General features: G+C 35.9%; 3 protein-coding genes across 5 annotated transcripts; all 3 read left to right on the top strand.

The window, feature by feature from the left end:
• Window positions 1-1,488: 1,488 nt before the first annotated feature.
• LOC133817629 (histone-lysine N-methyltransferase ATXR3) lies at window positions 1,489-13,773 on the top strand. Of its 3 annotated transcripts, none has more exons than XM_062250200.1 (20): window positions 1,489-1,763; window positions 1,964-4,277; window positions 4,411-4,467; window positions 5,243-6,406; window positions 6,875-7,248; window positions 7,335-7,892; window positions 8,006-8,106; window positions 8,227-9,271; window positions 9,410-9,481; window positions 9,709-9,816; window positions 9,898-9,998; window positions 10,787-10,886; window positions 10,982-11,077; window positions 11,264-11,431; window positions 11,539-11,664; window positions 11,765-11,818; window positions 12,120-12,367; window positions 12,513-12,621; window positions 12,710-13,012; window positions 13,108-13,773. In XM_062250200.1, the coding sequence occupies exons 2-20, from the start codon at window positions 2,093-2,095 to the stop codon at window positions 13,282-13,284; spliced, it is 7,146 nt and encodes a 2,381-aa protein (XP_062106184.1). In that variant the 5' UTR covers window positions 1,489-1,763; window positions 1,964-2,092; the 3' UTR covers window positions 13,285-13,773. The 3 variants fall into 3 exon arrangements, with proteins under 3 accessions (XP_062106184.1, XP_062106185.1, XP_062106183.1); XM_062250201.1 differs by having other exon boundaries at window positions 1,489-1,874; window positions 6,878-7,248; XM_062250199.1 differs by having other exon boundaries at window positions 1,489-1,874.
• Window positions 13,774-15,030: 1,257 nt separating this feature from the next.
• On the top strand, window positions 15,031-16,775 carry LOC133817630 (transcription factor bHLH117). The gene has a single exon (XM_062250202.1). The coding sequence runs from the start codon at window positions 15,349-15,351 to the stop codon at window positions 16,483-16,485; it is 1,137 nt and encodes a 378-aa protein (XP_062106186.1). The 5' UTR covers window positions 15,031-15,348; the 3' UTR covers window positions 16,486-16,775.
• A 1,555-nt stretch (window positions 16,776-18,330) lies between these two features.
• Window positions 18,331-19,543, top strand: LOC133817628 (protein VASCULATURE COMPLEXITY AND CONNECTIVITY). The gene is made up of 3 exons (XM_062250197.1): window positions 18,331-18,566; window positions 18,701-18,909; window positions 19,169-19,543. Exons 1-3 carry the CDS (start codon window positions 18,468-18,470, stop codon window positions 19,344-19,346), a joined length of 486 nt encoding a protein of 161 aa, XP_062106181.1. The 5' UTR covers window positions 18,331-18,467; the 3' UTR covers window positions 19,347-19,543.
• Window positions 19,544-24,812: the final 5,269 nt, after the last annotated feature.

The raw sequence follows: 24,812 nt of genomic DNA, 5'->3' as shown, positions 1-24,812 counted from the left end.
TTAGAAAATTATGTAATTTATAAATATGATCTCATATTCTTAACACTGTAATAAATTCTTTCCAATAGTTACGTATCTTATACCATCTTTAACGAGAGATGTAAATATTATATTATATTTAACATAAAAAAATCAAATGTGATATATTTATCACAACTTTTAGTGCTATGCTCTAATGCACAATTTTAAAATGTGATGCAAAAATTAATCTTTTATTAATAATGTTCATTTGATATTTCATTGAAAATATAAAAAAAGTAATAATTTTCATTTATATTTTAGCGCTATAGTTAAAAATAATAATAAAATAATAAGGTAAAAAGTATAACATTTAATGCTGATATATAAAAATAATACTAAAATAACAAAAAAAAAAAAAAAAGTATAACATTTATGGTGATGAAAATATGCATCATGCTATATTGTGTATCAAATTTGGCACAAATTTTAGCATGTGCCAAATTTGACACAACTTTTGGTACATCATTGGAACAATTTTTTTATAAAATGTGTTATATTTTAACACTACATCATTAATTTGACACTCCGTTGGAGATGTTCTTATAACTCGAATAAATTTATCATTACGATGAATTCTCCCCATGGCCACATAGTTTGTATCTTAGATAAATTTTATCATTACAATAAAATTATTCCCACTAACTACATATCTTCTAGTTTGTATATTATTATAATAAATTATTCCCAACAACTATATATTTTTCTCACTATCTATGTAGTTTGTAGTTTCAATAAATTGTATCATTATGAAAAATTATTCCCAAATCTATGTATCTCGTAGTTCAGTCTGAGATGACATTAATGTAAACAAATGATCGAGTTGAAAATATTTTGAATAAATCATAAGAATATTTACATCCGTCAAATCATTTTAATATTTATAACATATTTTAAGCGTCATCGAGAGATCATTTTATTATTTACAACACATTTTAACCATTATCGACACAAATCATTTTAATATTTATAACACATTGATTATTTTATTATTTATAACATATTCTAACCGTCATCGACATAGATCATTTTAATATTTATAACACATTTTATCCTCTATGGACACAAAGATCTAAAATGGAGAATCAATCTGTATTTATTTTTCCAAATATAGTTCTTAGAATACAATCAACATAAAAATTTGTGTAACCTAATAGTTTTCATGTAAAATGTAGCAAAAACATGATTCTTCTCCATTCACTAAATTGAAAGTGAGAAGAGCAAAGTCAACGCTGAGAAACTTTTGTGTTGACTCAAGTGAATCTTTCCCTTGTGGCACCCTAAACACATCATCTTACAAGCTTTCTTCCACGGAGACTCACTCGCAATGATAAGGGTAGTTTAGAACTTTCACACTTTCACAAAGCATTTTACCACAAGACTAGTTGTTCCTGATTGGTAACACAGACCCCAGAGGGCAAATTTAGGAAACATTTATTTTTATATAAAAATAAATAAATAAAATCGAAGGTTTCGACTTCCAGACCGGGAACAGAACGAGAGAGCGAAACCAAAAAAAAAAAAAGAAAAGATATTAGAGCAGAGTGCGTGAGAGAGAAAGAGGAAAAGTTGAGAGAGTTGGAGAGAGAGATTATATATCTGGAAAGGGAAAATCTTGATTTCCCACCATTAATTTCTTGAGGTTTCTTGATCTGTTTACGCGAAATCTATTTCTTTCGCATGTTTTTGGGTTCGCAGCTGGATTTGCACGCCGATCTCTTCGTTTAGTTCTTCAATTTTTCTCAGTAATTTCCTCTGTCTAGGGTTTTTGTCGATTTTGTATTTTTATGGGGACGTGACTTTGATTTGCTGAGCTTCTCGCTTCTGAAGTTTTGTGTTTGTTCGTGTATGAAATAGTATGTTGTGTGCGTTTGTGTGTATTTTTCGCTGAAACCCTACATTGGGCTTGTGTTGATGTTTTCTCTGTTGAATTTGTGGAAACTAGGGTTTTGAATTGGAGCGGAGGATTCAAGAGGGATAGAGTGTCAAGCGATTCGCAGCATGAGCATCGATAGCCCCGGCGAAGAAGAGAATTAGGGTTTTCAAATTCGCGAAGAGTTGGGTTGTGATTTCCATGGGCGATGGAGGCGTGGCATGCATGTCTTTGCAGCAAAACAACATCATGGATAGGTTTGCGATTCCGGAGAAGACTGTGCTTTGCGGAAGCAAGAACGCTAATAACAATGGCTTCAGTTCCAAGTCGCTCAAAAAGAAGAGAATGAAGGCAAAAAAAGAGGATATTGCTCGGAACGGGGAGTCTGAGAAAGGTGAAGTGGTATTGAATAAAGGTGGTAAGAGTAGTTTTGTCAAGGAAGTTGAGAATGGTGACAGTGAGGATAAGAAAGATGAGGTAGAGGAGGGTGAATTGGGTACTTTAAAGTGGCCCAAGGGGGAAGCGGAAAATGGGGAATTTGTGCCAGAAAAGTTTCGTAGAAGTGAAATTGAGAAGGGGGAGATAGTTGATGAGAAGTGGAGGAAAAGTGAGTTGGAGACTGGGGAGTTCATCCCAGGGAAGTGGCGAAGAGGGGATGTGGAGAAGGGAGAGATAGTTCCAGATAAGAACAGGAAAGTTGACGTTGAATTTTCGTCGTGGAGGGCACCAAGGGATGAAATTGAGAAAGGAGAGTTCATTCCGGATAGATGGCACAAAGGTGAATTGCCCAGAGATGACTACGGTTATGGTAAAATGCGCAGGTACGATCCAGGTAAGGACAAAGTATGGAAATTTGAACGTGAGCGCACCCCGCCTTCTGGGAAGCATTTAAATTTTGGTGATGATTCTTTTAGAAGGAAGGACTTTAATAGAAGCGGGAATCAGCATGGCAAGAGTACCACTCCCAGGTGGGAATGTGGCCAGGACAGGAATATAAGGATCAGCTCAAAAATTGTTGACGATGAAAGTTATAAAAAAGAATGCAGCAATGGTAAGAATTATGGGAGAGACTACTCTTCTGGGAATCGGTTGAAGCGTTATGGTGTTGAACCAGATATTTGTGAACGTAAACATTACGGAGATTATGGGGATTATGCTGGTTCAAAAAGTCGGAGACTTGGTGATGACAGCACTCGTGCTGTCCCTGCAGAACATTATTCACGTCATTCTGTGGAAAGGTCATATAGAAATTCTTCTTCTTCTTCCAGAATCTCAACTGACAAGTACTCCGCTAGGCATTATGATTCTACATTGCCGGCCAGAGCTGTCCCTGTTTTTGACAGGCATGGACGAAGTCCAGGTCATTTGGAGCGCTCCCCACGTGACCGGAGCCGTTATTATGATCACCGGGACAGGAGTCCTGCTCGTCGAGAGAGGTCACCGTATGGTCGGGAGCGGTCTCCATATGGTCGTGAGAGATCCCCTTATGATCGGAATCGTCAGTATGATTACAAAAATCAGAGTCTTTCCCCACAAGATCGATCTCGACACCATGACCGCAGGGATCGAACTCCAAACTTTATGGAGAGGTCCCCGCATGATCGGAGCAGGCAGAATAACCATAGAGAAATGGTTAGAAAAAGTGGACCAAGTGACAAGCGCAACTCTCAGTATGGTAATAAAGGGCAAGAAGATAAACCAGTCCAGAAAGAACCTGTTGTGAAAGACTCCCATTCCTCAGTTAAGGAATCTCAAGATAAAAGTAACAATGCGCTCAATATTAGTGGTAGTGCGTCTACGGAGGCAAATGCCAAATGCGAAGCTCATAAAGAGGAGTCACAAAGTCCAATTATAAATTGCCAAGAAAGTTCTCATATAGTTGGAGTTTCTCAGGAAGAGATGCCTTCGATGGAAGAAGATATGGATATCTGTGATACACCGCCACATGTCTCAGTCGTTTCTGACGTATCTACTGGGAAATGGTTTTACCTTGATTATAATGGTGTTGAACATGGACCTTCAAAATTACGTGACCTTAAGGCACTTGTGGAAGAAGGGGCTCTGCTGTCCGATCACATGGTAAAGCATATAGATGGTGATAGGTGGGTAACAGTTGAAAATGCTGTCTCACCGTTGGTTACTGTGAATTTCACATCCATTATGTCGGATTCTATAACTCAGTTGGTGAGCCCTCCTGAAGCCCCGGGTAATTTATTAGTTGATACTGGAGATGCTGGGCAATATGGTTGTCAGAATACTGAAGAAGGAACAGATGATAATGAAGCACTATCTGAGCTTCTTCAAGATCTCCGCATAGATGAAAGGGTTGGGGCTCTATTTGATGGCTTTGCAGTTATTCCTGGAAAAGAATTGGAAGCTGTCGGAGGTAATTTTTTAAAAAAAAATTATTTCAATTTTTTTCTTTCCTTTTCTGGTAACTTATTTTTGTATTCGTTTATTTTTTTTATCTCACTTTGTCCATGTGTTTATTTATTTTTTGGTAATTTATCATCTTGCAGAAGTTCTGCAAATGACTTTTGAGCATGCGCTGTGGGAGGATTGGGGAAAATCTGAAGGTAAAAGTTTATTAGACTGTTCATATAATTCACATATAAGCTTTTATATACACTCACGCACGCACGCACGCACACACAAACAAACATTTATAATTTTATAGATCTCCTTTCATTATCACTAGATGATCCTTAAGATGTATATGTATTTATATATATTTGTTGGGATAAAAAAACGATGTTGGAGATAATTAATACTTTTTTTGATAACCTGTTTTTATTTTTAAAATACTATCCTGTCTGATAAATACATGTTTGCTGTATAATTATTATTTTTCTGTATTGGCATACTTTTATTTATACTCTGTTTTTATTTCTACAATTCTTGCTTCCGCAATTGGGTCTAGATAGTTGTCCTAGCTAACAAGTGATATGATTTACAATATCATATTGCAATTTTGGTAGTTGCAGGTAAAGAGCTGTAGATATTGATTACTTAAGCTTTTCATACTTACCTTAATGAATATATATATATATATATATACATATTAATAATATCACTTTTATAACATTTTGAGCAAAAAAGGAAGGGTTTAGATTATAGGCACATTCATATTGCATATTTCCTATGCATAACTAGGGTGTACAGTTTTACAGTTAAAATCTTGTACGAATAAGTTATAAATTTTCTAACATGGCAAAATGTATCAGTCATTCAACATAGTACTAAGTAATATGCAAATTTTCAATTTTTTATTCAACTATCTATAATTTGTTTTCTTTATTCTGCACCTATACTAATAATTTCCTTGCATTTTACGTTCCTGGATATATGCAGGTTTCTTTTTGCATGCTGGTCAGATCAGTGAACGGGATGAACAGAGAAACGATGTACCATCAATACATTCTGATATCCAATTACTAGAAGGTCCAGAACCTAGGTGCATTGTACCCTTAGACAAGGAATATGGTTTTGATTGTGGTGACTCTGGTGATTGGTTTTCTGGTAGATGGTCATGCAAGGGTGGTGATTGGAAGAGGAATGATGAAGCTGCCCAAGATAGATCTAATAGGAAGAAACTCGTTCTTAATGATGGTTTCCCACTATGCCTTATGGCCAAGTCTGGGTATGAGGACCCTCGATGGCATCGGAAAGATGACCTGTATTATCCTTCCCAGGGAAGAAGGCTTGATTTACCACTTTGGGCCTTTTCAACCCCAGATGAGAGCAGGACCACACAAAGTAAGCCTCCTATAATTAGAGGAGTAAAAGGAACTATGCTACCGGTCATTAGGATAAATACATGCGTGGTTAAAGACCATGGTTCTTTTGTTTCTGAGCCTCGCAATAAAGTTCGAGTTAAGGATCGATATCCTTCAAGGTCTGCTCGGTCATCTGTAAGTAGTGATGGCAAAAGATCTTCGGCAGAAGGTGATATTCAATCAAAAAGTGCTAGTGATCAAGGTTTTCAGGGCTCTTGGAGAAGCATTTCATCAATTAATACTCCACAGGATCGTATTTGCACAGTTGATGACTTACAGTTGCATTTGGGTGAATGGTACTATCTTGATGGTGCTGGGCATCAGCGAGGACCTTCATCATTTTCAGAGCTTCAGGCTTTGGCAGATCAAGGAAGTATCCAAAAACATAGCAGTGTTTTCCGTAAGTTTGATAGAATCTGGGTTCCAGTTACCCATTCTTCTGAGACTTCTGAACAGATAGTCAAGGGTCAACTGGGGAACACTACAACATCTGGTGATTCTCTAGAACCTTCTTCACAATTTCCGGGTACTCCACATGGCGAACCTAATGCAAAGCCTGATATGTTTCACAACCTGCATCCTCAATTTATTGGTTATACCCGTGGAAAGCTACATGAATTAGTGATGAAATCATACAAGAGCCGGGAGTTTGCTGCAGCTATTAATGAAGTTCTAGACCCATGGATTAATGCAAAACAGCCCAAAAAAGAGATGGAGAAGCATGTTAATTGGAAAGCAGGTACAGTGGTTTCCTTAATTGTGGAATCACTGCATTCATTACAAATATTTTGAGTTAATTTAGTTCTCATTTTCATCTTGATTTTGTTTTACTTCTGCTGTGTGTTATTTTGTACTCACCCTCACTCGGAGCTCTTTTGTTTTCTCTAAAATAGTTTTCTCAGGTCTTGTATTTTGCATCTAACATTCTTCTTCTAGTTTTATTTATGTCTTGTACTGTGATCAGACATCTCATCAGTCTATGTTTTGTTTTTCTTGTCTACTTTCGTTTCTACTTGCAAACCCTATAACCATTACTGACATGGATTTTTGCCTTCCATGTGGTTAGCAGTGATATCTTTTTCTCTTGGATCTTTTTTTGTTAAAATATCTTCTTGTACATTCTTTCTTGTTTGTATGTGCATTCAGTTTTAGCATAGAAGTCATTGTGAAGTTGCAATTTATTGATTTATTCATCTCTCATCTGAAGTAGGCGATGCACGTGCCATCAAAAGAGCCCGTCTTTTGGTTGATGACAGTGAGGGAGACAATGAAATGGAAGACGATGAACAGACTCTTTTAAAAACTGAATCTACATTCGAGGATCTGTGTGGTGATGCTTCTTTCTGCAGGGAGGAGAGCGTAGGTTCTGACTCTCAAACGGGAGATTGGGGTTCACTGGATGGTCATGTGCTGGCAAGGGTCTTTCATTTTCTGAGAGCTGACCTGAAATCCCTTGTATTTGCTTCTTTGAGTTGTAAGCACTGGAGAGCTGCTGCCAGGTTTTACAGGGATATTTCAAGACATATTGACTTGTCATCATTAGGTCCCAACTGCACTGACTCCATCTTCCTTAACATCATGGTAGGTTTTTTGTATAATTGGAATTGCAGGATAGCGGGAGATTATTGCTTCATCCCAAGTTGACTCTTTTTTTTTCCTTTCTTCAGAGTAATTATAGCAAAGATAAGGTCAATTCTATGGTTTTGGTTGGTTGCATCAACATCACCTCCAGTACGCTTGAAGAGATTCTTTGTTCATTTTCTTGTTTGTCTACAATAGACACCAGAGGCTGCAATCAGTTTAGTGATCTAACTCTAAAATTTAATAATGTTAATTGGATCAAGAGCCGGAACTTGCGTGGTACATTGAACTTTGAGGATTCACATTCTAAAGTTAGGAGTTTGAAACAGCTAACTGAGAAATCTTCATCAGTTTCTAAAGTGAAGGGTCTGTATGGTAATATGGATGATTTTGGTGAACTTAAAGAGTATTTTGATAGTGTCAATAAGAGAGACTCAGCAAATCAAGCTTTCCGACGGAGTTTATATAAACGTTCAAAACTCTTTGATGCTAGGAGATCTTCATCTATTTTGTCAAGGGATGCTCGTACAAGGCGATGGGCTATTAAGAAGTCTGAAAATGGGTATAAGAGGATGGAGGAATTTCTTGCTTCAAGTCTGAAGGACATAATGAAGGAGAATACCTATGATTTCTTTGTACCCAAGGTAGTGATCATTGATTTAATTTTATTTATTTTAATACTTATATACATATATATATATCTATAAATATATAAACTGTTCCATTTGTGCTCCTTAAAATTCTCTTTTGATTCCAGGTTGCTGAAATTCAGGAGAAAATGAGAAAGGGCTATTACATTGGCCGCGGATTGAGCTCTGTTAAAGAAGATATCAGCCGAATATGTCGTGATGCAATAAAGTATGAAATTCTTAGTCTTTGCACATGCCTATAGTTTAAGAAAGATGATGAAGTCAGCCTTTTCTTTTAAGGGATTTAGTCCTTTTTTCTTAAAGTGTTCTGGTAATTTTTTCAATGCAGAGCAAAGAATCGGGTTGATGCTGGAAACATGAATTACATCATCACATTATTTATTCAACTCGCCACACGTTTGGATGGGGGCTCCAAGTCTTCTAATGAAAGAGATGATGGGTTCAAGCTGTCTGAAGATGATTCATTTTCATCACTCTCTTCAACTTCCAAGTACAAAAAGAAGCTTAATAAAGTAAGTGAAAGGAAGTACTTCAATAGGAGCAATGGCTTCTTCTCATTGAATGGGGGTTTGGATTGTGGAGAGGATGCGTCCGATCGGGAAATCAGAAGGAGACTATCCAAACTGAATAAAAAATCGTTGGATTCAGAAAGTGAAACTTCTGATGATCCTGACAGGTCTTCTGAATATAGCAAGAGTGGGAGTGAGAGTTCCATCTCTGATACTGAAAGTGACAGATCAGGAAGTCGTACTTGGCAGTCAAGATCTGATGGATATTTTACACCTGATGAGGGTCTGGATACTACTACTGAAGATCGTGAATGGGGTGCTCGCATGACAAAAGCAAGTTTGGTCCCTCCTGTTACTAGGAAATATGAAGTCATTGAACAGTATGTAATAGTAGCAGATGAAGATGATGTGAAGAGGAAGATGCAGGTATCTTTGCCGGATGATTATGTCGAGAAGCTTAGTGCACAGAAGAATGGAACCGAGGAGTCAGATATGGAGCTTCCTGAAGTCAAAGACTACAAGCCAAGAAAACAGCTTGGGGGTGAGGTTTTAGAACAAGAAGTTTATGGAATTGACCCCTACACCCACAATCTTTTACTTGATTCTATGCCAGACGAGTTGGATTGGCCTCTTCTGGATAAACATTTGTTCATTGAGGAAGTTCTCCTTTGCACTCTGAATAAGCAAGTTAGGCACTTTACTGGGACAGGAAATACTCCTATGATATATCCGCTGCAGCCAGTTATAAAGGAAATTCAGGCATCGGCTGAGGAGGATGGAGATTTTCGAACTGTGAGAATGTGTCAAGGTGTCTTAAAGGCCATAAGTAGTCGCGTTGATGACAAATATGTTGCTTATAGAAAGGTAGATCCTGTTGTGTACATTTGGGCCCGTTTTAAGTAGTTCTTTTTCTGTGTTCTGATGTACAATTTCTGCAACAATGCAACTTTATGATGCTTGACTCCATTTGTTCTGATTTTGTTTTCTGTTTACCTTGATCAGGGGCTTGGAGTTGTTTGCAACAAAGAAGACGGCTTTGGGGAAGATGATTTTGTTGTGGAGTTTCTGGGAGAGGTAATAGCTTATCGTTCTACTTCTAGGAGCCCTTTCATTTGTTGAGAGTATTTATTCTTGAAGTTTGCCAGTTGGGTTGACAAAATCTATGGTGCTATATTCTGAAGTCCTTTTTTCTTCCTCATAATTTCATTGTCATCTTGTTGTGTTTTGTGCTTTAGAATCTAGTTTCTTGAGACTTCATGGGACAATTGTTTTCCTTACGCTGTCTTTACATCTTTTAATAGGTCTATCCTGTTTGGAAATGGTTCGAAAAGCAAGATGGGATTCGATCCCTGCAGAAAAATAATCAGGAGGCTCCAGAATTTTACAACATATATCTTGAGAGGCCTAAGGTGCTTTTAACTTGTACAAACAATTTACATTTTTGAGTACTCTGCAGAACATTTCTTTGATCATTCATTATTTTCTTGCAGGGGGATGCAGATGGGTATGATTTAGTTGTTGTTGATGCCATGCATAAGGCTAACTATGCCAGCCGAATTTGTCATTCCTGTCGGCCAAACTGTGAGGCAAAGTAAGCTTTGCTATAATATTTATGTTAGCATTTGGCACATACTTTTTTCTATCGCAAAGGTCTGCTCTTAGGTCATGTTTGGAGAGTAGGATAAGATTGGTTTTTAATAGACAATTTTTCTCTTGTGATTTTGTTATGAAATTAGATAACACATTAGAAAGTTAAATCCACTTGTCAAATTTATCCATCTAGAATTGGATAATTTAGTTTAATACTACAATCTCTCTTCAGATATATCATTAGTGAGACAAAAGTCTGGACTCTTGTATCCATCTTTTTTTCCCTTATAATTTTTTATTTGCTAATGATCGACTATCCTATCTTTTTTTTTTCCTATTACTTTTCATTATCTAACCCGATCCACCCACTAAACAAGGCCATGACCTTGCTAATTGCTGTCCTGCCTTGGATACAGATTTGGTTTTTCATTATCTGATGTATTGTTGCATCGTCATCTGATTATCATCTTTTACCACTTATAATTTATTTTTTCTGTATAAACTATAATCCTCTGTAGATTTAGTTTCCTTACTAATAATGTCTTGTTTTATTTTATTATGTATATTTATATATATGTTTTTATTGATGTTATGAATCATGGGAAAGTTATTTTCATTTCTGTCATACGTGTACAATGAGATACTTTATGGAAGATATTATTATTACTATTCTTATCAGTGTCAATTGTAGTTTTCTTGTGGATAGTCCTCCCTTTAAATTGGGTGTGCCACGGTAGTTGGTTTTTTGGCATCCTGTAGATGTAATATCTTCAATCTGTTAAAATGCAGGGTCACTGCAGTAGATGGTCATTATCAGATAGGAATATATACTGTTCGTAAAATAGGCCATGGTGAGGAGATCACATTCGATTATAACTCTGTTACTGAGGTATGCCTCTTTTTCCTGCCACTTCACGTACTATCTAAATAACTTTTGACTTAGTTTTCCATTTAACGGTTTATTCATGATCATTTTTGTGACAGAGCAAGGAAGAGTATGAAGCATCTGTTTGCTTATGTGGCAGCCAAGTTTGCCGAGGCAGCTATTTGAATTTGACTGGTGAAGGGGCATTTCAAAAGGTATTGAACAGAGCAACAACTGCACTTTATGTGAAATTTTGTGGAGAGCCCAACCATTCCTTTACTCTCAGTCTTGGTTTTCTAAGGGTGGCTGTTGCTACAAGTTGATTTATGTTTGAATCTTTTGTTCTCCCTTGAGCTATAGCTCTTTTAATCTCTTTTATCTGTGTGATATTTATTTTTTAGGTCCTCAAGGATTGGCATGGAGTTCTAGATCGTCATCAGTTGATGTTAGAAGCTTGCGAAGCTAATTCCGTCTCTGAAGAGGATTATCTTGACCTGGGAAGGGCTGGTTTGGGCAGTTGTTTGCTTGGTGGGTTGCCAGATTGGCTGATTGCATATTCAGCTCGCCTGGTATGTCTAAATGTTGCTACTTCATTTGACTTTTAGAATGATTTTTTTTAATACTGTCGTAAGCCTTTGTCAGTTGTCATTTACCAAAAATTCCAATCTGTTTGAAGGTGAGATTTATAAACTTTGAAAGAACGAAGCTCCCAGAAGAGATTCTAAAGCATAATTTGGAGGAAAAAAGGAAATACTTTTCAGAGATTTGTCTGGAGGTCGAGAAAAGTGATGCTGAAGTTCAGGTGAATGCTTGTGTATTACTCATGCGTGCAATTTAACTTATTGTGTTTCTATGGCTGTCCTTGGGTGTGATATTAAATTCTCAACCCATGTCCTTGACAGGCTGAGGGTGTGTACAACCAAAGGCTTCAAAATTTGGCAGTTACTCTCGACAAGGTGATTGCCTTTTTATTTGTAGAAAGTCATTATCACCATAAGTCTCTTTTCTTGGCTTCTTTTGTTGTTATTATTATCACTGAAATTTTTATTATTGTTATATTATATAATTGTAAAATGAATGCATATTTTAGACCAAGTAGAGTCCAAGTACAAAGACAAGACTGGGTATTTTGCTCATGATACATATTATGCAGGGCAGGGTTTTGTGAATTGACATTACAATGATTATTTTATACTTTGTAGTTTGCATGTGATCCTGGCATTTGGCTTATTATTCTGTTGAATGCTGTATACTCAGGTGAGGTATGTTATGAGATGTGTTTTTGGTGACCCAAAGAAAGCTCCACCTCCACTAGAGAGGTTGAGTCCAGAAGCAGCTGTTTCCTTCCTCTGGAAGGGGGAAGGTTCACTTGTTGAAGAACTCCTTGAAGGTTTGGCTCCTCACATGGATGGAGAAAAGCTTGATGATCTGAAGTCTAAGGTTCATGTTCATGATCCATTAGGTTCGGAAGACATCGAGAGAGATCTTAAAAGGTCTTTGTTATGGTAAGTAGAACATATATTTGTTAAGGCTATGCATTTTTTCCCTTTTTTTGTAGAAAAAAGTAGTTTCTGTTATTGTGTTGAAGGTTATGCTTTTGTACCTTCTTGCAAAGCATGCAAAATTTATATTGGACTATTTATTTTGAAGGTTGAGAGATGAGGTCAGGAATCTTCCATGTACATACAAGTCTCGGCATGATGCTGCCGCTGACTTGATCCATATATATGCTTATACAAAGTGCTTTTTCAGAATACGGGTAAGTCTCATTACTTGGAAGGAAGCAAGGGTTTGAGAATATCTCTTACGACTCACAAGATTTTCTTTTCATAATTATTTATTTTCAGGAATACAAAACTGTAACTTCTCCACCAGTATATATTAGTCCGCTTGACTTGGGTCCCAAGTACAAAGATAAACTGGGAACAGGTTTTCAGGAGTATTGCAAGACATATGGGGAGAATTATTGTTTAGGGCAGCTGATTTTTTGGTACAACCAGACTAATGCCGATCCAGATTGTACCCTTGCTAGAGTGAGTAGGGGTTGCTTGTCCTTACCCGACGTTGGTTCTTTCTATGCCAAGATTCAGAAGCCTTCTCGGCAGCGTGTTTATGGCCCTAGGACTCTGCGATTTATGCTGTCAAGGATGGTGGGTTAAGTTTTCCTTTTGGTTTGTGTTAAAAGTGCATATTGGATTCCACTTTATTCGATTCATTTGCTAAACTTGTTTGCTTGATACTCCAGGAGAAGCAGCCGCAGAGACCTTGGCCCAAGGACAGAATATGGTCGTTCAAGAGCACCCCGAAGATTCTCGGCAGCCCTATGCTAGATGCTGTTTTAAGTAATTCTCAATTGGATAGGGATATGGTTCAATGGTTAAAACACAGACCTGCCATATTTCAGGCGATGTGGGATCGATGAACTTTTGCAGGCAGTAGTAGGAACAGGAAGCAGTGTCACTGGTGAAAACCAGGTTAATTGTTTTGGAATGATCTCTTAGATTTTTTAGTTAACAGCGGCCCCTTTTGATGGTGGGCAAATATCATTCCGAAGCGCCATTCGTTGTGCTACTTACTCATTATTCTGTACAGTTTTCATTTTTGTAATTTGTAATTTGTAATTGGTTATCTAGTAGTTAGAGCATTTGTTTTCCCAATTCTAATTTAAGAAAATGTGAAAGGAAATGAGGAAATATCTTTGGCCTTTCTTCAATTCTGCTGCTCTCTACTCCAAATATATGCTTAGCTTAATCATCTGTGTATATAACGTGTGATTAATTTAGCAGCAGTAACATTTTTTTTGTCTCTCTTTTTTTTGGGCAAAATGAAGCCTATGCATATAATTTGGGGATATTTAATCTTGTAACACAATTAACATATTAATCAAATGGGCTACCGATGCCTTTGCTACTGTACGCTTGAAGCGATTATCAATGGATGCTGAAATAGTTGAGCTCTTCCCTCTTTGCTTTTTAGTCTTTTTGATGATAAGAGCTAATAATTGATATCTAATATTAAGCTGTGGATGATTCTGTTTCTTCTAATTAAAGGTTTGGGAGATTAAATAGGGCATTTGAGTGAGATCAAAGCTCATTCTTCAATTTTATAAGGCACCTATTTTTGTTGAATTTTATGAGGCAGCTTGTGATGAATATGGGATGACATTCACACGTGGGAGATTTTGTTTTGCTAAACACGTGGGAGAAATTCTAAGAGTATTGTTTATGAATATGATGTTTACTCGTGTGGGTTTAGAAAAAAATAATAAAAAATTGCTCGTGTGGGACTTTCCATCGTCGCTCTTTTGAAATCAGGTGATGATTTAAACAGAAATCGTGGTCCCCACATTATTTTTAAAACCACAATTTTGATAAAAGAAAATTAAAATTTACATTTTATTATAATTATAATTATAATTATAATATAATATAACCTCCTCAAATTAATGTGAAAGGGAAAGAATCTTCTTCTTTTGCTGTATTGATAACCACCTTTTAAACTGGACTCTTTCCTCTCTTGTTTTGTGTTTCTCAATTTTCACCCCCTCTAGGAGTTTGTATTCATATATACATCAGCATACTTAACTATATCATCCACCCAAAAAAAGTAAAACTATGTAAATTGCAGTCCAGTAGTTAAACTCTTGTTACCATAGGTTGATCTGTAATTTTTTTTTTGTCGATAAAAATAAATGACAGATAACATATGATGAAGTTCACAAGCTATAATCTCAACCGTCAGTAATATCAATATTTTATTGAATACTCCTGTAAACGTTTCAAAAAAATACCATCACTGATTCTTCTTGTTTGTTATGAAGTGTATAACAATGTAAAAAAATAAAAATAACAAAATAACATGGTATTTATTGTTATAATATTTTGGTTCATGATGGAGTGCGGTAGTGGTACGACATGTTGAGGTCGAAAGGGAACGTAAGCGGCCGTGCGGTGCGGCGGCAGGCACAGGCAGCCAGCCCAAAAAAAAACACATCAGATTCAGAATCACAGCCAGAGATGTCCCAAAACCCTACCAAAATTGTACAAACATGTTTCAGCACCACCACCATTTCTCTACCACCCTAACCCTTCTCTCTTTTTTTTGTCTTTTGTCAGATCCATAACAACACAACGCAAAATTAAATAAAATAAAATTTCAGCAGATAAAAATAAAAATAATGATTTCTCTTTTCACTACCATACTCACTCTCTTCCGTCCGATCAGACTTTGTCTGTAGCTCTACTCATCCAACGGTTCACTTTCAATCTCCAAATCCATTTCGAAGAAAGAGCACCGACCCACTTGTCCCCAATCCGTTACAATATGGTCCCTCCTTCATGTTGTACGGAACCAATCATCTTCCTTAGAGCCGCCTTTATTCATCTCCACCAATATTCACTCTCCACGTGTCCCCTCCCTTTAACGCCTATGAGAGAGAAACTCTAAGACAGAAAGAACTTGTATATCTATATAATTTCATTGCAGCATGCCTCTTAGTATTCTCATTGAGGCGGAGACGAAAAACATGGAGAGAGATTATCAGTACGCGAGTTTTCTGGAAGGTTCCGGTGCCGGAGCTGAATCATATGAAGATGCTAATACCTTCAACTCCATGTTCTCCGGCGTTAGTCTTCTCTCTCTTCTCGGAGGTGACCAACAATCTGTACTCACCTCAATGCCTCTCTTCGGAGACTTTCCTATTCCTTCTCTTGAATCTCTGCCTCCGCCGATGACTGATTTCCCGGTCACTTTCGGCTTCTTCCATGGCCATTCTGGCTGTCTCCCCGTTCCTAAACTCGAGCCATTGGCTCTCGAAGAATCAGGCTCCGCAGTCGTCGATTGTGGTGCTCTGCCTTTCAACTTCATGTTCGCCGATCATGACGACTCCTCCTTATCCGCACGCTTCGATCCGCACGTACTAACCCCTCACTACTTGCCTGATCTTCTCTCGCTCGAGCGAGTCACCGGAGACTCGTCTTCGTCTCCCTCGTTCGGCTCACTGAGTCAGAAACGAGCCCGAGTCGACTCAGCGAATCAGTACAGCACTCATCTCGCTCACGGAGGCCAGGCCCTCACTTCATCGGATCTAACTCAGCTAGGTCGGTTCCTCCCTTTGAACTCACACTACAATCAGCCTGCGAGGCCCTCGCTGGAACCGGCTTCTTTTTCTTCGTCGCCGAAGATGATCCCTCGTGCCAGCGTCCTGGCAAGGAAGCGGCGCCAGAAGCTGAGCGATAAGACTAGGTGCTTACAGAAGCTGTTGCCGTGGGACAAGAAGATGGACATGGCCACCATGCTCGAAGAGACTTACAAGTACGTGAAGTTCCTCCAGGCTCAAATGAGTGCACTCAAAACAATGCCCGCCTTTTCCTGTGTGATGCCAAGGATCAATGACTCTGATGGCGGTGACCTTGATGATGACGAGTTCGCTGGGTTGGAGAAGCTGACGAGGAACCAGCTTTTGCAGATCCTGGTGAACTCGCCGGCGGTCCAAACCATTCTCTACTCTCAAGGCTGCTGTGTTTTCTCGATGGAGCAACTGGGTCTGTTGGAGAAGGTTGCAGCTGTGAGGAGGAGGAGGGGTGGTAATCCTCTGCACGAAGCTCCTTTTCGATCTTCCTGAGCTCACTATATCAACTTTTTGATGGATATGAAACTACATCGTTTTGGTCACGCTTATCGGCCGTAATGGTTTTTTTGGTTATATTTTAATAGATATTTTTGATTTTGTGATGTGTAATGTGGAATGAAGCATAGGACTAACTTTGATACAAACTAAGAAATAGATCATATGATGATGAAAGGGGAAATCACACTTTTGAAATCAAGTACTTACTGCAACATATATATGAATATGATATCATCAAATTAATCACATTTTGGCTGAAAAAATTTGAGTGCTGTTTTCCTTATTTGTTTGTTTTTTTCTTTCTTGACATTTGGTTTGGTTTTGATGGGCTTTGATTCAAATGGATGACTCTTTCTTTCATCTTATTCAAAAGCACAAGGGTTGAACTAATTTTGAGCAGGTTGATAGAGAGTGTTCTATTTATGAAACCCAATTTTGGGATGTGCTTTCTTTCAAGTTTTAATAATTTTTTCTTGCTGGACTTACCAAAACATGTTCATTTGGATTTAATTGTTGCAATCATCAATGGGCCCAAGTAATGTAACCCACTCTATAGTTTGGTTGTGCTCTTCTAAAATTGAAAAGGAGTGTAGTTCAGTGACAAGGTTTGGGCTAGTCCAAAGAAGTGGATTTATTGGGCTAGTGAGAATGTTAGTGGGCTTTCTTGTGTGGGTGCAAGTTGAAATTTTTCATGTAAAACCAAGTAGAGCACAAGGCACTTGAGAATATGAGATTTTATTCCCGCGCCCGGTCACACAAGTAAAGCCAAAAATGATGATTCGAGTTTTATATCTCTATATTTTGGACATGGTCCTCTTCTCATTATTACATTTTTGTCTCTTTATATAACTTGAATATTCATGTTTATGAGTACATACCTAGCTAGATTGCACTACTTTTCTACGAACATTTGGAATCGAGCCGAAGAAAATAGTCAAGTGCCTAATTTCGTTTTCTTACTTGAACCTCTAGGCTCAATGTGTCGACCTCACATGATCTCCCTCTTTTTTTTTTTTTTTTGGATCAAACTGCTTTTCATATTATGTCGATCTTATGATAACGGTGCTTCTTTTACTAAGCTGGCCCATTGGTTTGGTAGGCCCCAGCTGGTTGTAGCAAAATATATGCATGTTTTTTCTATTTAATAATTGGAAAAAGCTTACTTTTTACCATATAAATCATCTTTTCTAGTTTTCTTCAAGTAACTCAGTTGAAGCCACCCTTAACCTCTTTTGTTATATTTCAATACTATAAGCCCAATAACATCCTCTTATCATCACTTTTATTAGTGACTATTAATAATATTCTTTCATATTAAGATAGTCTTTTATAAGTGGAAAATGCCACATCAATCACTAAATATAGAGAAAACTAAGAGTACCCAAAACGACAAATATATCAAAAAAACAGAAGCAATGATGAACAAAGCTTAAACACTGGAAAAGAAAGACTTTTCTGCTAAGTAATGAGTTGATATTTAATTTTGAGCTAGGTAAGAAATCTCACTAAATCAATAATGATCTCTCTCTACATTCATATATTAAACTTAATGTTCACTCGAGTACTGTATATATATATATATATATATTTATAGAATTGGCCACAATGAATATTTTTTCTAAATCAGGACTAAAAAGTCAAAAGTAAAAACATTGCCCCAGACCAGGACTCATCTATCTGATGAGCCACCGGTGATAGATGCCTAGGCACGCTCCTCTATGAGCTGGTTTATACCCTACTTTTCTTGTTCCTATATCAAAGGAATCCAAGACTGAAGAAAAAGAAACCCAAAATGCAATAAAGCTAAATAAAGTCCTCAAAACCGTGTAGACAAAAGAAGCTTTTTTCACTCCCAGACCACTTCTCTTCTCTCACTCTACTCCTCATTCCCTTCTACTATTCCTTACTTTACTCTTCTTTAAAATCTCTTCTTTCTCACATTATCTCCAAGTTAGCTAATAAGATCATTAACCAAAATGGTTAAATTGGTAGGTGTTCTTGTTTGCTTCTTGATTGTGACCATCGATGTTGTAGCTGGGATTCTAGGCATCCAAGCAGAAGTTGAACAAAACAAGGTATGTTATAGTACTTAATCATGATATGTATGTATATCTATGAGGTGATCACCAGCCATAGCCATATATATGCATATGTTTTTTGTTGGTTCAAAATGGTTTTTAACTTTTTTTTTTCTATAATCTTGTAAAAGGTGAAGCATTTGAGGCTGTGGATATTCGAGTGTAGAGACCCAAGTGAAGCAGCTTTCAAGCTTGGGTTAGCTGCAGGAGCTCTTTTGGTTCTAGCTCATGTATTGGCTAACTTGCTTGGTGGCTGTCAAAATTGCATTTGTTCTCAAGATGAACTTCAAAAGGCATCTCCTAATAGACAACTCTCTGTGGCATGCCTCATATTCACCTGGTATATATATATATATATTTATTTATACATATATATATAGTTCTAATAATTACTACTAGACTATACTTGAAAGATGAAAAAATCTACCTAGTGTAAGGGTCTTTTTTTGGGGTCAAACATTTTGTTTTATTGAACTCACATCATTATTATCATCAAGGCTTAAGTCTAATGAAGTGATAATATATAAGGTATTAAAGACTAATAGATAGGGTCTTATTATTATTACTATTAATATTAATTATTGTTTGTGGTTGATCAGGATTATATTAGCCGTGGGATTGTCGATGTTGGTGATAGGGACTTTGTCGAACAACAAGGCAAGGGCATCCTGTGGTTTCACACACCATCATTTCCTGTCCATTGGAGGCATTTTGTGTTTTGTTCATGCCCTGTTTTCTGTTGCATATTACATAACTGCCACTGCCTCTGTTGATTAAGACACAATCTACCCTTTACCCATTTTTAATGTCCTTTCTAACTTTAATTCACCACCATCTTCTTCTTCTTCATTATTATTATATTATTAATGTTGTTCATCTTGATTAATTAGAAGTTATGTACTAATTTCATCTCCCAAGTTGTGAGGTGTAACAATAGCTACATATTATGTGCTATAAAGCCCATTTGGTATTTATTTTTTAGAGCTTGCTTAAGATGTCACATATTTTCAATTCAATAATATTAGAGTTTTTTTTTTCAGTCCTCATTCTTCCTTTACTTTTTGTAACACTTAGTCCGAAAGTTGATGTTGTATTAGTTAGGTTCCCAATCCTTTCAAATCATATTATTTAAATCTATTTTTATTTTTTTTTCTTTCAAAATACATAAATAAAATATAAAAAATGGTGAATAAATCGTAAAAAAAATTGAACTACTTAATTTATGACAATATCAAACATGACATTGAAAAAAATATATTTTAATGACATTTTAAATAATATTTAATAATTTTACAAATTAAATTAATTTTTCATTAAAAAAAATTCTTACCTAATTTTTAAATATTAATAACTAAACTATCATGATATTATCAATATTTATCATGTACATATTTATTTTTATTTTTGTAATTTTTTTTATAATGCAACTTATAACTATCATATATATATATATATGCAAATAAATAACTTTATATACACCATTACATTTTTTTTTAAAAATGTATGAATAAACAAAATAAAAATTGATAATATCAAGATAATTGTTGCGAAAATTAAGCTACGTAAGTATACGTAATCGCAATTGTAGTAATATTCGGTAAATTCGAGTATATCGTCCTACGAAGACTGAATTATCAATTATCAAACAATTAATCTTTAGTTTCTATTTGACTAACAAAAGTTGGTTTTATAAAATTTAGAAATAAAAAAAACATAAACAAATGTAAAACTCAAAAGTAAACACAAAGAAATAACACAAGAATTTAATCAAGATTAAGAGCAATTAGGGATTTCTTCTCTCTTAACATAGCAAGTTTACCAAAGTATTTTGTATTCAGATTATGAAAAATATAAAATTCGACCTAAATGAGAATTTTCTATATCTTTATGATAAATTCACACAAAGGAAGCATTAAGATTACAAACTCAAAAACTACACAAAAAACCGTGATACTCTCGTTCAAGGTTTAATTTATGTCTGATCAAATATAGCATATTCAAATCTCACTTTTCAGATTTTGATTCAAACTCATATAAATTATGTAAAAAGATGGTCAATCAATCACATATTATAACCACAAATTGAACAAATCTTGATGGAGAAACAAATCATAAACTGTGCATTAATTCATAACAGAGATTCAATTAAAAATCCTAATACTAAAATTAGTTCATTAACATGACCATAGAATCCATAAAACCAGAATTCAACATGAAATAAAGATTAAGAAGAAGAAAAGAACTCTAGATCCGATCTAATCTTCACCGAAATGGCTCCAAAGCATTCTCCCCTTGTCTCCTTGCTCAAAAACTATATTTTCTCCTCTCCAAACATGATTAAGTACTAACCCTTCTTAATAATCTGTCAAATAATAAAAAATTCCCTTACTCCTACATGCGCGTATGGACAGACTCAAGCACCGCGACTCTGGCTTTAGGCGCTGCGACGCCCATGGGATAGGCTCCAACCCTCGTAGTCTTTGTATTCGTTAGAGCCGCGTCTCTACACTCAAGCGCCGCGGCTCCACTGTCTCAATCAAAATAGTCTCTCTGTTTGACCTTGAGCTACGACTCAGGTATGAGCGCCGCGACTCAAAATAGCTTGTTTTACTAAAATCACCATTTTCCAGCTCCAAAGTACGTTCAACCATTTTACGAACTTCCCGTGACTTCCCAGAATCGTAACTAAAAAACAACTGGTATATTTGTCCTTAATTGCGCATATTCTCGCCACATCCACTCCAATCCCTTTATGTATCGCCTTACCCTGAAAACACACACAACACAAGCATAACACTGTACAAAACAACCTAAAAGACTAAAAGCACACCCAAAAACACACTCTAAACAGTACTAAAAATAGACTTAACAATAATCGATAAAATATAGTGATTAATATTAATTATAAAACAACAATGTAAGTAATAATATTTTTTTAATAAATCATTAATTTAATTTATAAAAAAATTAAATATTTTTTTAAAATGCCTTGAAAATATTTTTTTCTCATGTCATGTTTTTTATTATCATAATTTAGATGTCCAAATATTTTAAGAATGATTCACCATTTATTTTGCATTTTTATTTATTTTAAAAGAAAAAAGAAATAAAAATAGCATTTAGGGACTTAAAAGATACAATTTGGAAAATTTGGGGACCCAACTGATACAAAATCAACTTTTGAGACCTAAGTGTTACAAAATGTAAAAGATAAGGACTGCAACTGAAAAAAATCCATATTATTGATAAGGGCATTTTGGATATTATATTTGTTATCCTTTCGCATTTAGATAATGTTAATTTCAAGTGTTTTTAGATGTTCTTAACTTTGTTTTACGAGTCTTTGATTTTTAAGCCATAAAATATTTTATAAGGTATTATTTATGAATTTGATGTATTTTTGTGGTTAGGAATTGATGTGCAATGATAGGACTCGAGAAAATGAATTTTGGGACGAGCTTGAAGTGTTTTAGAAATCCCTAATGTTATATCATTTCATATAATATAATGTTAGATTAAATAATGTGACAAAATGTGATTTGTCACACAAATGTGATTTTTCACACCTTGTAACATATTATTGAGAGTCACAAAAATTAGACACATGTGTGTGCCCAAATGTGACATATTTTGGAGTTACAAAATCAGTTACAAATTTGTAACTCCCAAATATTACCCAATAATGTGTATATTATATGTTACACATTTGAGATTGGATTTCACAAAGCCATGATGAATATGGCTGTTGGAGACATGTTTCTAACTCCCAATAGGTGTTTGGATGTTACAAAATCATGTGGGAAAGGATTTGGGACGTTTTGGAACGTTTTGGAAAAATGACTTTTTTGTGCTGAAAATGGCCTGTGGCCGCGGCCACTAAAAAGTCCTGGCCGTGGCTAGTGAGGCTGACAGCCTATGTGAATTTTTAGTTTTTTCCAAATTGAACGGTTCTAACATCCCAAATAACTCCCAAATCTCCATTTTAATTCCATAAACATCCAATTAAACATTGGTAACAGCCATGGGGGTTGGTGGAATTTGAAATTCAAAGGGGTATCTCAAACTCTATAAATAGGAGCCTAATGCTCACTTGTATGACACACCGTTTTTCATCCACAAAGCACTTGGCTGAAAAATACACCTTGAGGCTTGATTATTCCAAAGAGCTATTTCCTTAAGAGATCCCTTAGTGCTTAGAGAATAGGGGGAAATAAGCTTTTGGACAAAGGTCTTGAACCTTGTTCAAGTTGGTGATCCCCACTACTCTACACTTTGGTTGTGTGAGAGTTTGTTTGTGTTTTCATTCTTTTGATCTTGTTGATCTTATTTACTTGTATTATTATTGTTTTGAGTTTGTAATCTTCTTCTCCTACATCTTTCTAGTTACTTGTATTTTGGGCAATTGAGTTTTAATATTTATTTAATCAATTACCTTGTCTATTATATTTTTGCATAGAGTTGTATATTGGTTTTTCCATATTTCCATTGAGCAATAATATATATTCTCTAACAATCAAAAGCTTAACCCTCTTTGTTTCAATGGAAAGGGAGACCATCAAGATCATGAACCAAAACCTAGTGAGGTTGGATAGGTTTGATGGATCCAATTTCACTAGGTGGCAAGACAAGGTGAAATTTCTTTTGACAACACTCAAGATAGCCTACATCCTTGAGTCATCCTTGGCACCCCTAGCCGAGCCATCCGACAAAGACACTCCCGAGGAGGTGGAGAAAAGAAGGAAGAGAGAAGAGGACAACCTTCTTTGTAGGGGTCATATCCTTAATGCCCTATCCGATAGGCTATATGACCTCTATACCAATACCAAATCCGCGAAGGAGATTTGGGATGCCTTGGAGAGTAAGTACAAGGCTGAGGAAGAAGGTACAAGAAAGTTCTTAATTTCTCAATATTTTGAATTTTCTTTCATTGATGGGAAGACTCTTTTACCTCAAATTCATGAGTTACAAGTGATTGTGAACAAGTTGAAAGTTCTCAAGATTGAGCTTCTCGAGGCCTTCCAAGTTGGTGCAATAGTGGAAAAATTACCACCAACTTGGAGGAGCTATAGGAAAAGAATCCTCCATAAGAATGAGGATTACACTTTGGAAGAGATCCAAAAACACATTAGAATTGAAGAGGAATCGAGAATAAGAGACAAGGGTGTGAATGAGTCTAAAGATGAGACTTCCAAGGCCAATGCGGTTTCACACAAGCATCCAAAGGGCAACAACAAAAAGGGTAGTGGGAACCCTTTAGGTCCAAAGAAAGATCATGGACAATTCAAAGACGTGAGAGGTCATTGTTTTGTTTGTGGAAAACCCGGGCACTATGCTGGAGTATGTAGGTACCGAAAGGACCCACATGAGAATGAGGTAAATGCTATAGAAAAGGAAGAAGAGAACCTAGCATGATTACCATGTTTATGTGCCTTGTTGGGAAAATCGTTATTTTGTAATAAAGCTTGTACTCTTGAAAGCTATCAATAAAATTAAAGTATTATTCTATGATAATTCTTTATTTTGCTATGAGACATTTGTGTGAGACATTAACAAAGTGAACTTGTTAAAATAATAGGTAAGTGTGTAGACCTATTATTTCATAATGTGATTATTTGTCTGAGAAATTCTCACATTACACTTGTGTTCACATTTTATTTTGTAAAATATATAAAAGAAAGCAACCAAGTGAATGTTACTTTCAAATAAGTGTGCCTTGCTTTACCAAGTAAATGAATCAAGATAAACATTGAGGTTTTTTATCTTGATCTATTGAGTGTTTATCATGAAGCTTAAGGACTCATGATGAACTTTGAGAATCATAGGTCTAGATTTATCTTGGAGGATAAATGACTTATTAGAAATGAAGAGATTTCTATTTTAAAGTGATATTTTATTATCATTATGTGAGAAATGTGGGGGTGATGCTCCAAAGTTAATCAATTGATTAATTTGGTCATCCTATCAAATAGATAATTTGGAATTCCACATTCTAAATCACATTGGCTATATGTGTATAGAATGAACAAATCTAGACATGCTTGGTGTCTAAAGTTGTTGTTTTGTAATATTTTGATTCAAGAAGGAATCAATTTAAAACATAAATGAGAATTCTAGAAACAAAATAGGTTTCTAGAATTAATATTCAAGGAAAATGTTTATCTTGGATATAAAACTATAAAATAGTGGGGGTGTTGACTATGGTCAAAATCACTATTTTAAAGGGGTAACTATTTTAATCAAACT

This window comes from Humulus lupulus, chromosome 2 (genome assembly GCF_963169125.1).
Source record: "Humulus lupulus chromosome 2, drHumLupu1.1, whole genome shotgun sequence".
Classification (NCBI taxonomy): domain Eukaryota; kingdom Viridiplantae; phylum Streptophyta; class Magnoliopsida; order Rosales; family Cannabaceae; genus Humulus; species Humulus lupulus.
This window is presented reverse-complemented; position numbering and strand designations above follow the sequence as displayed.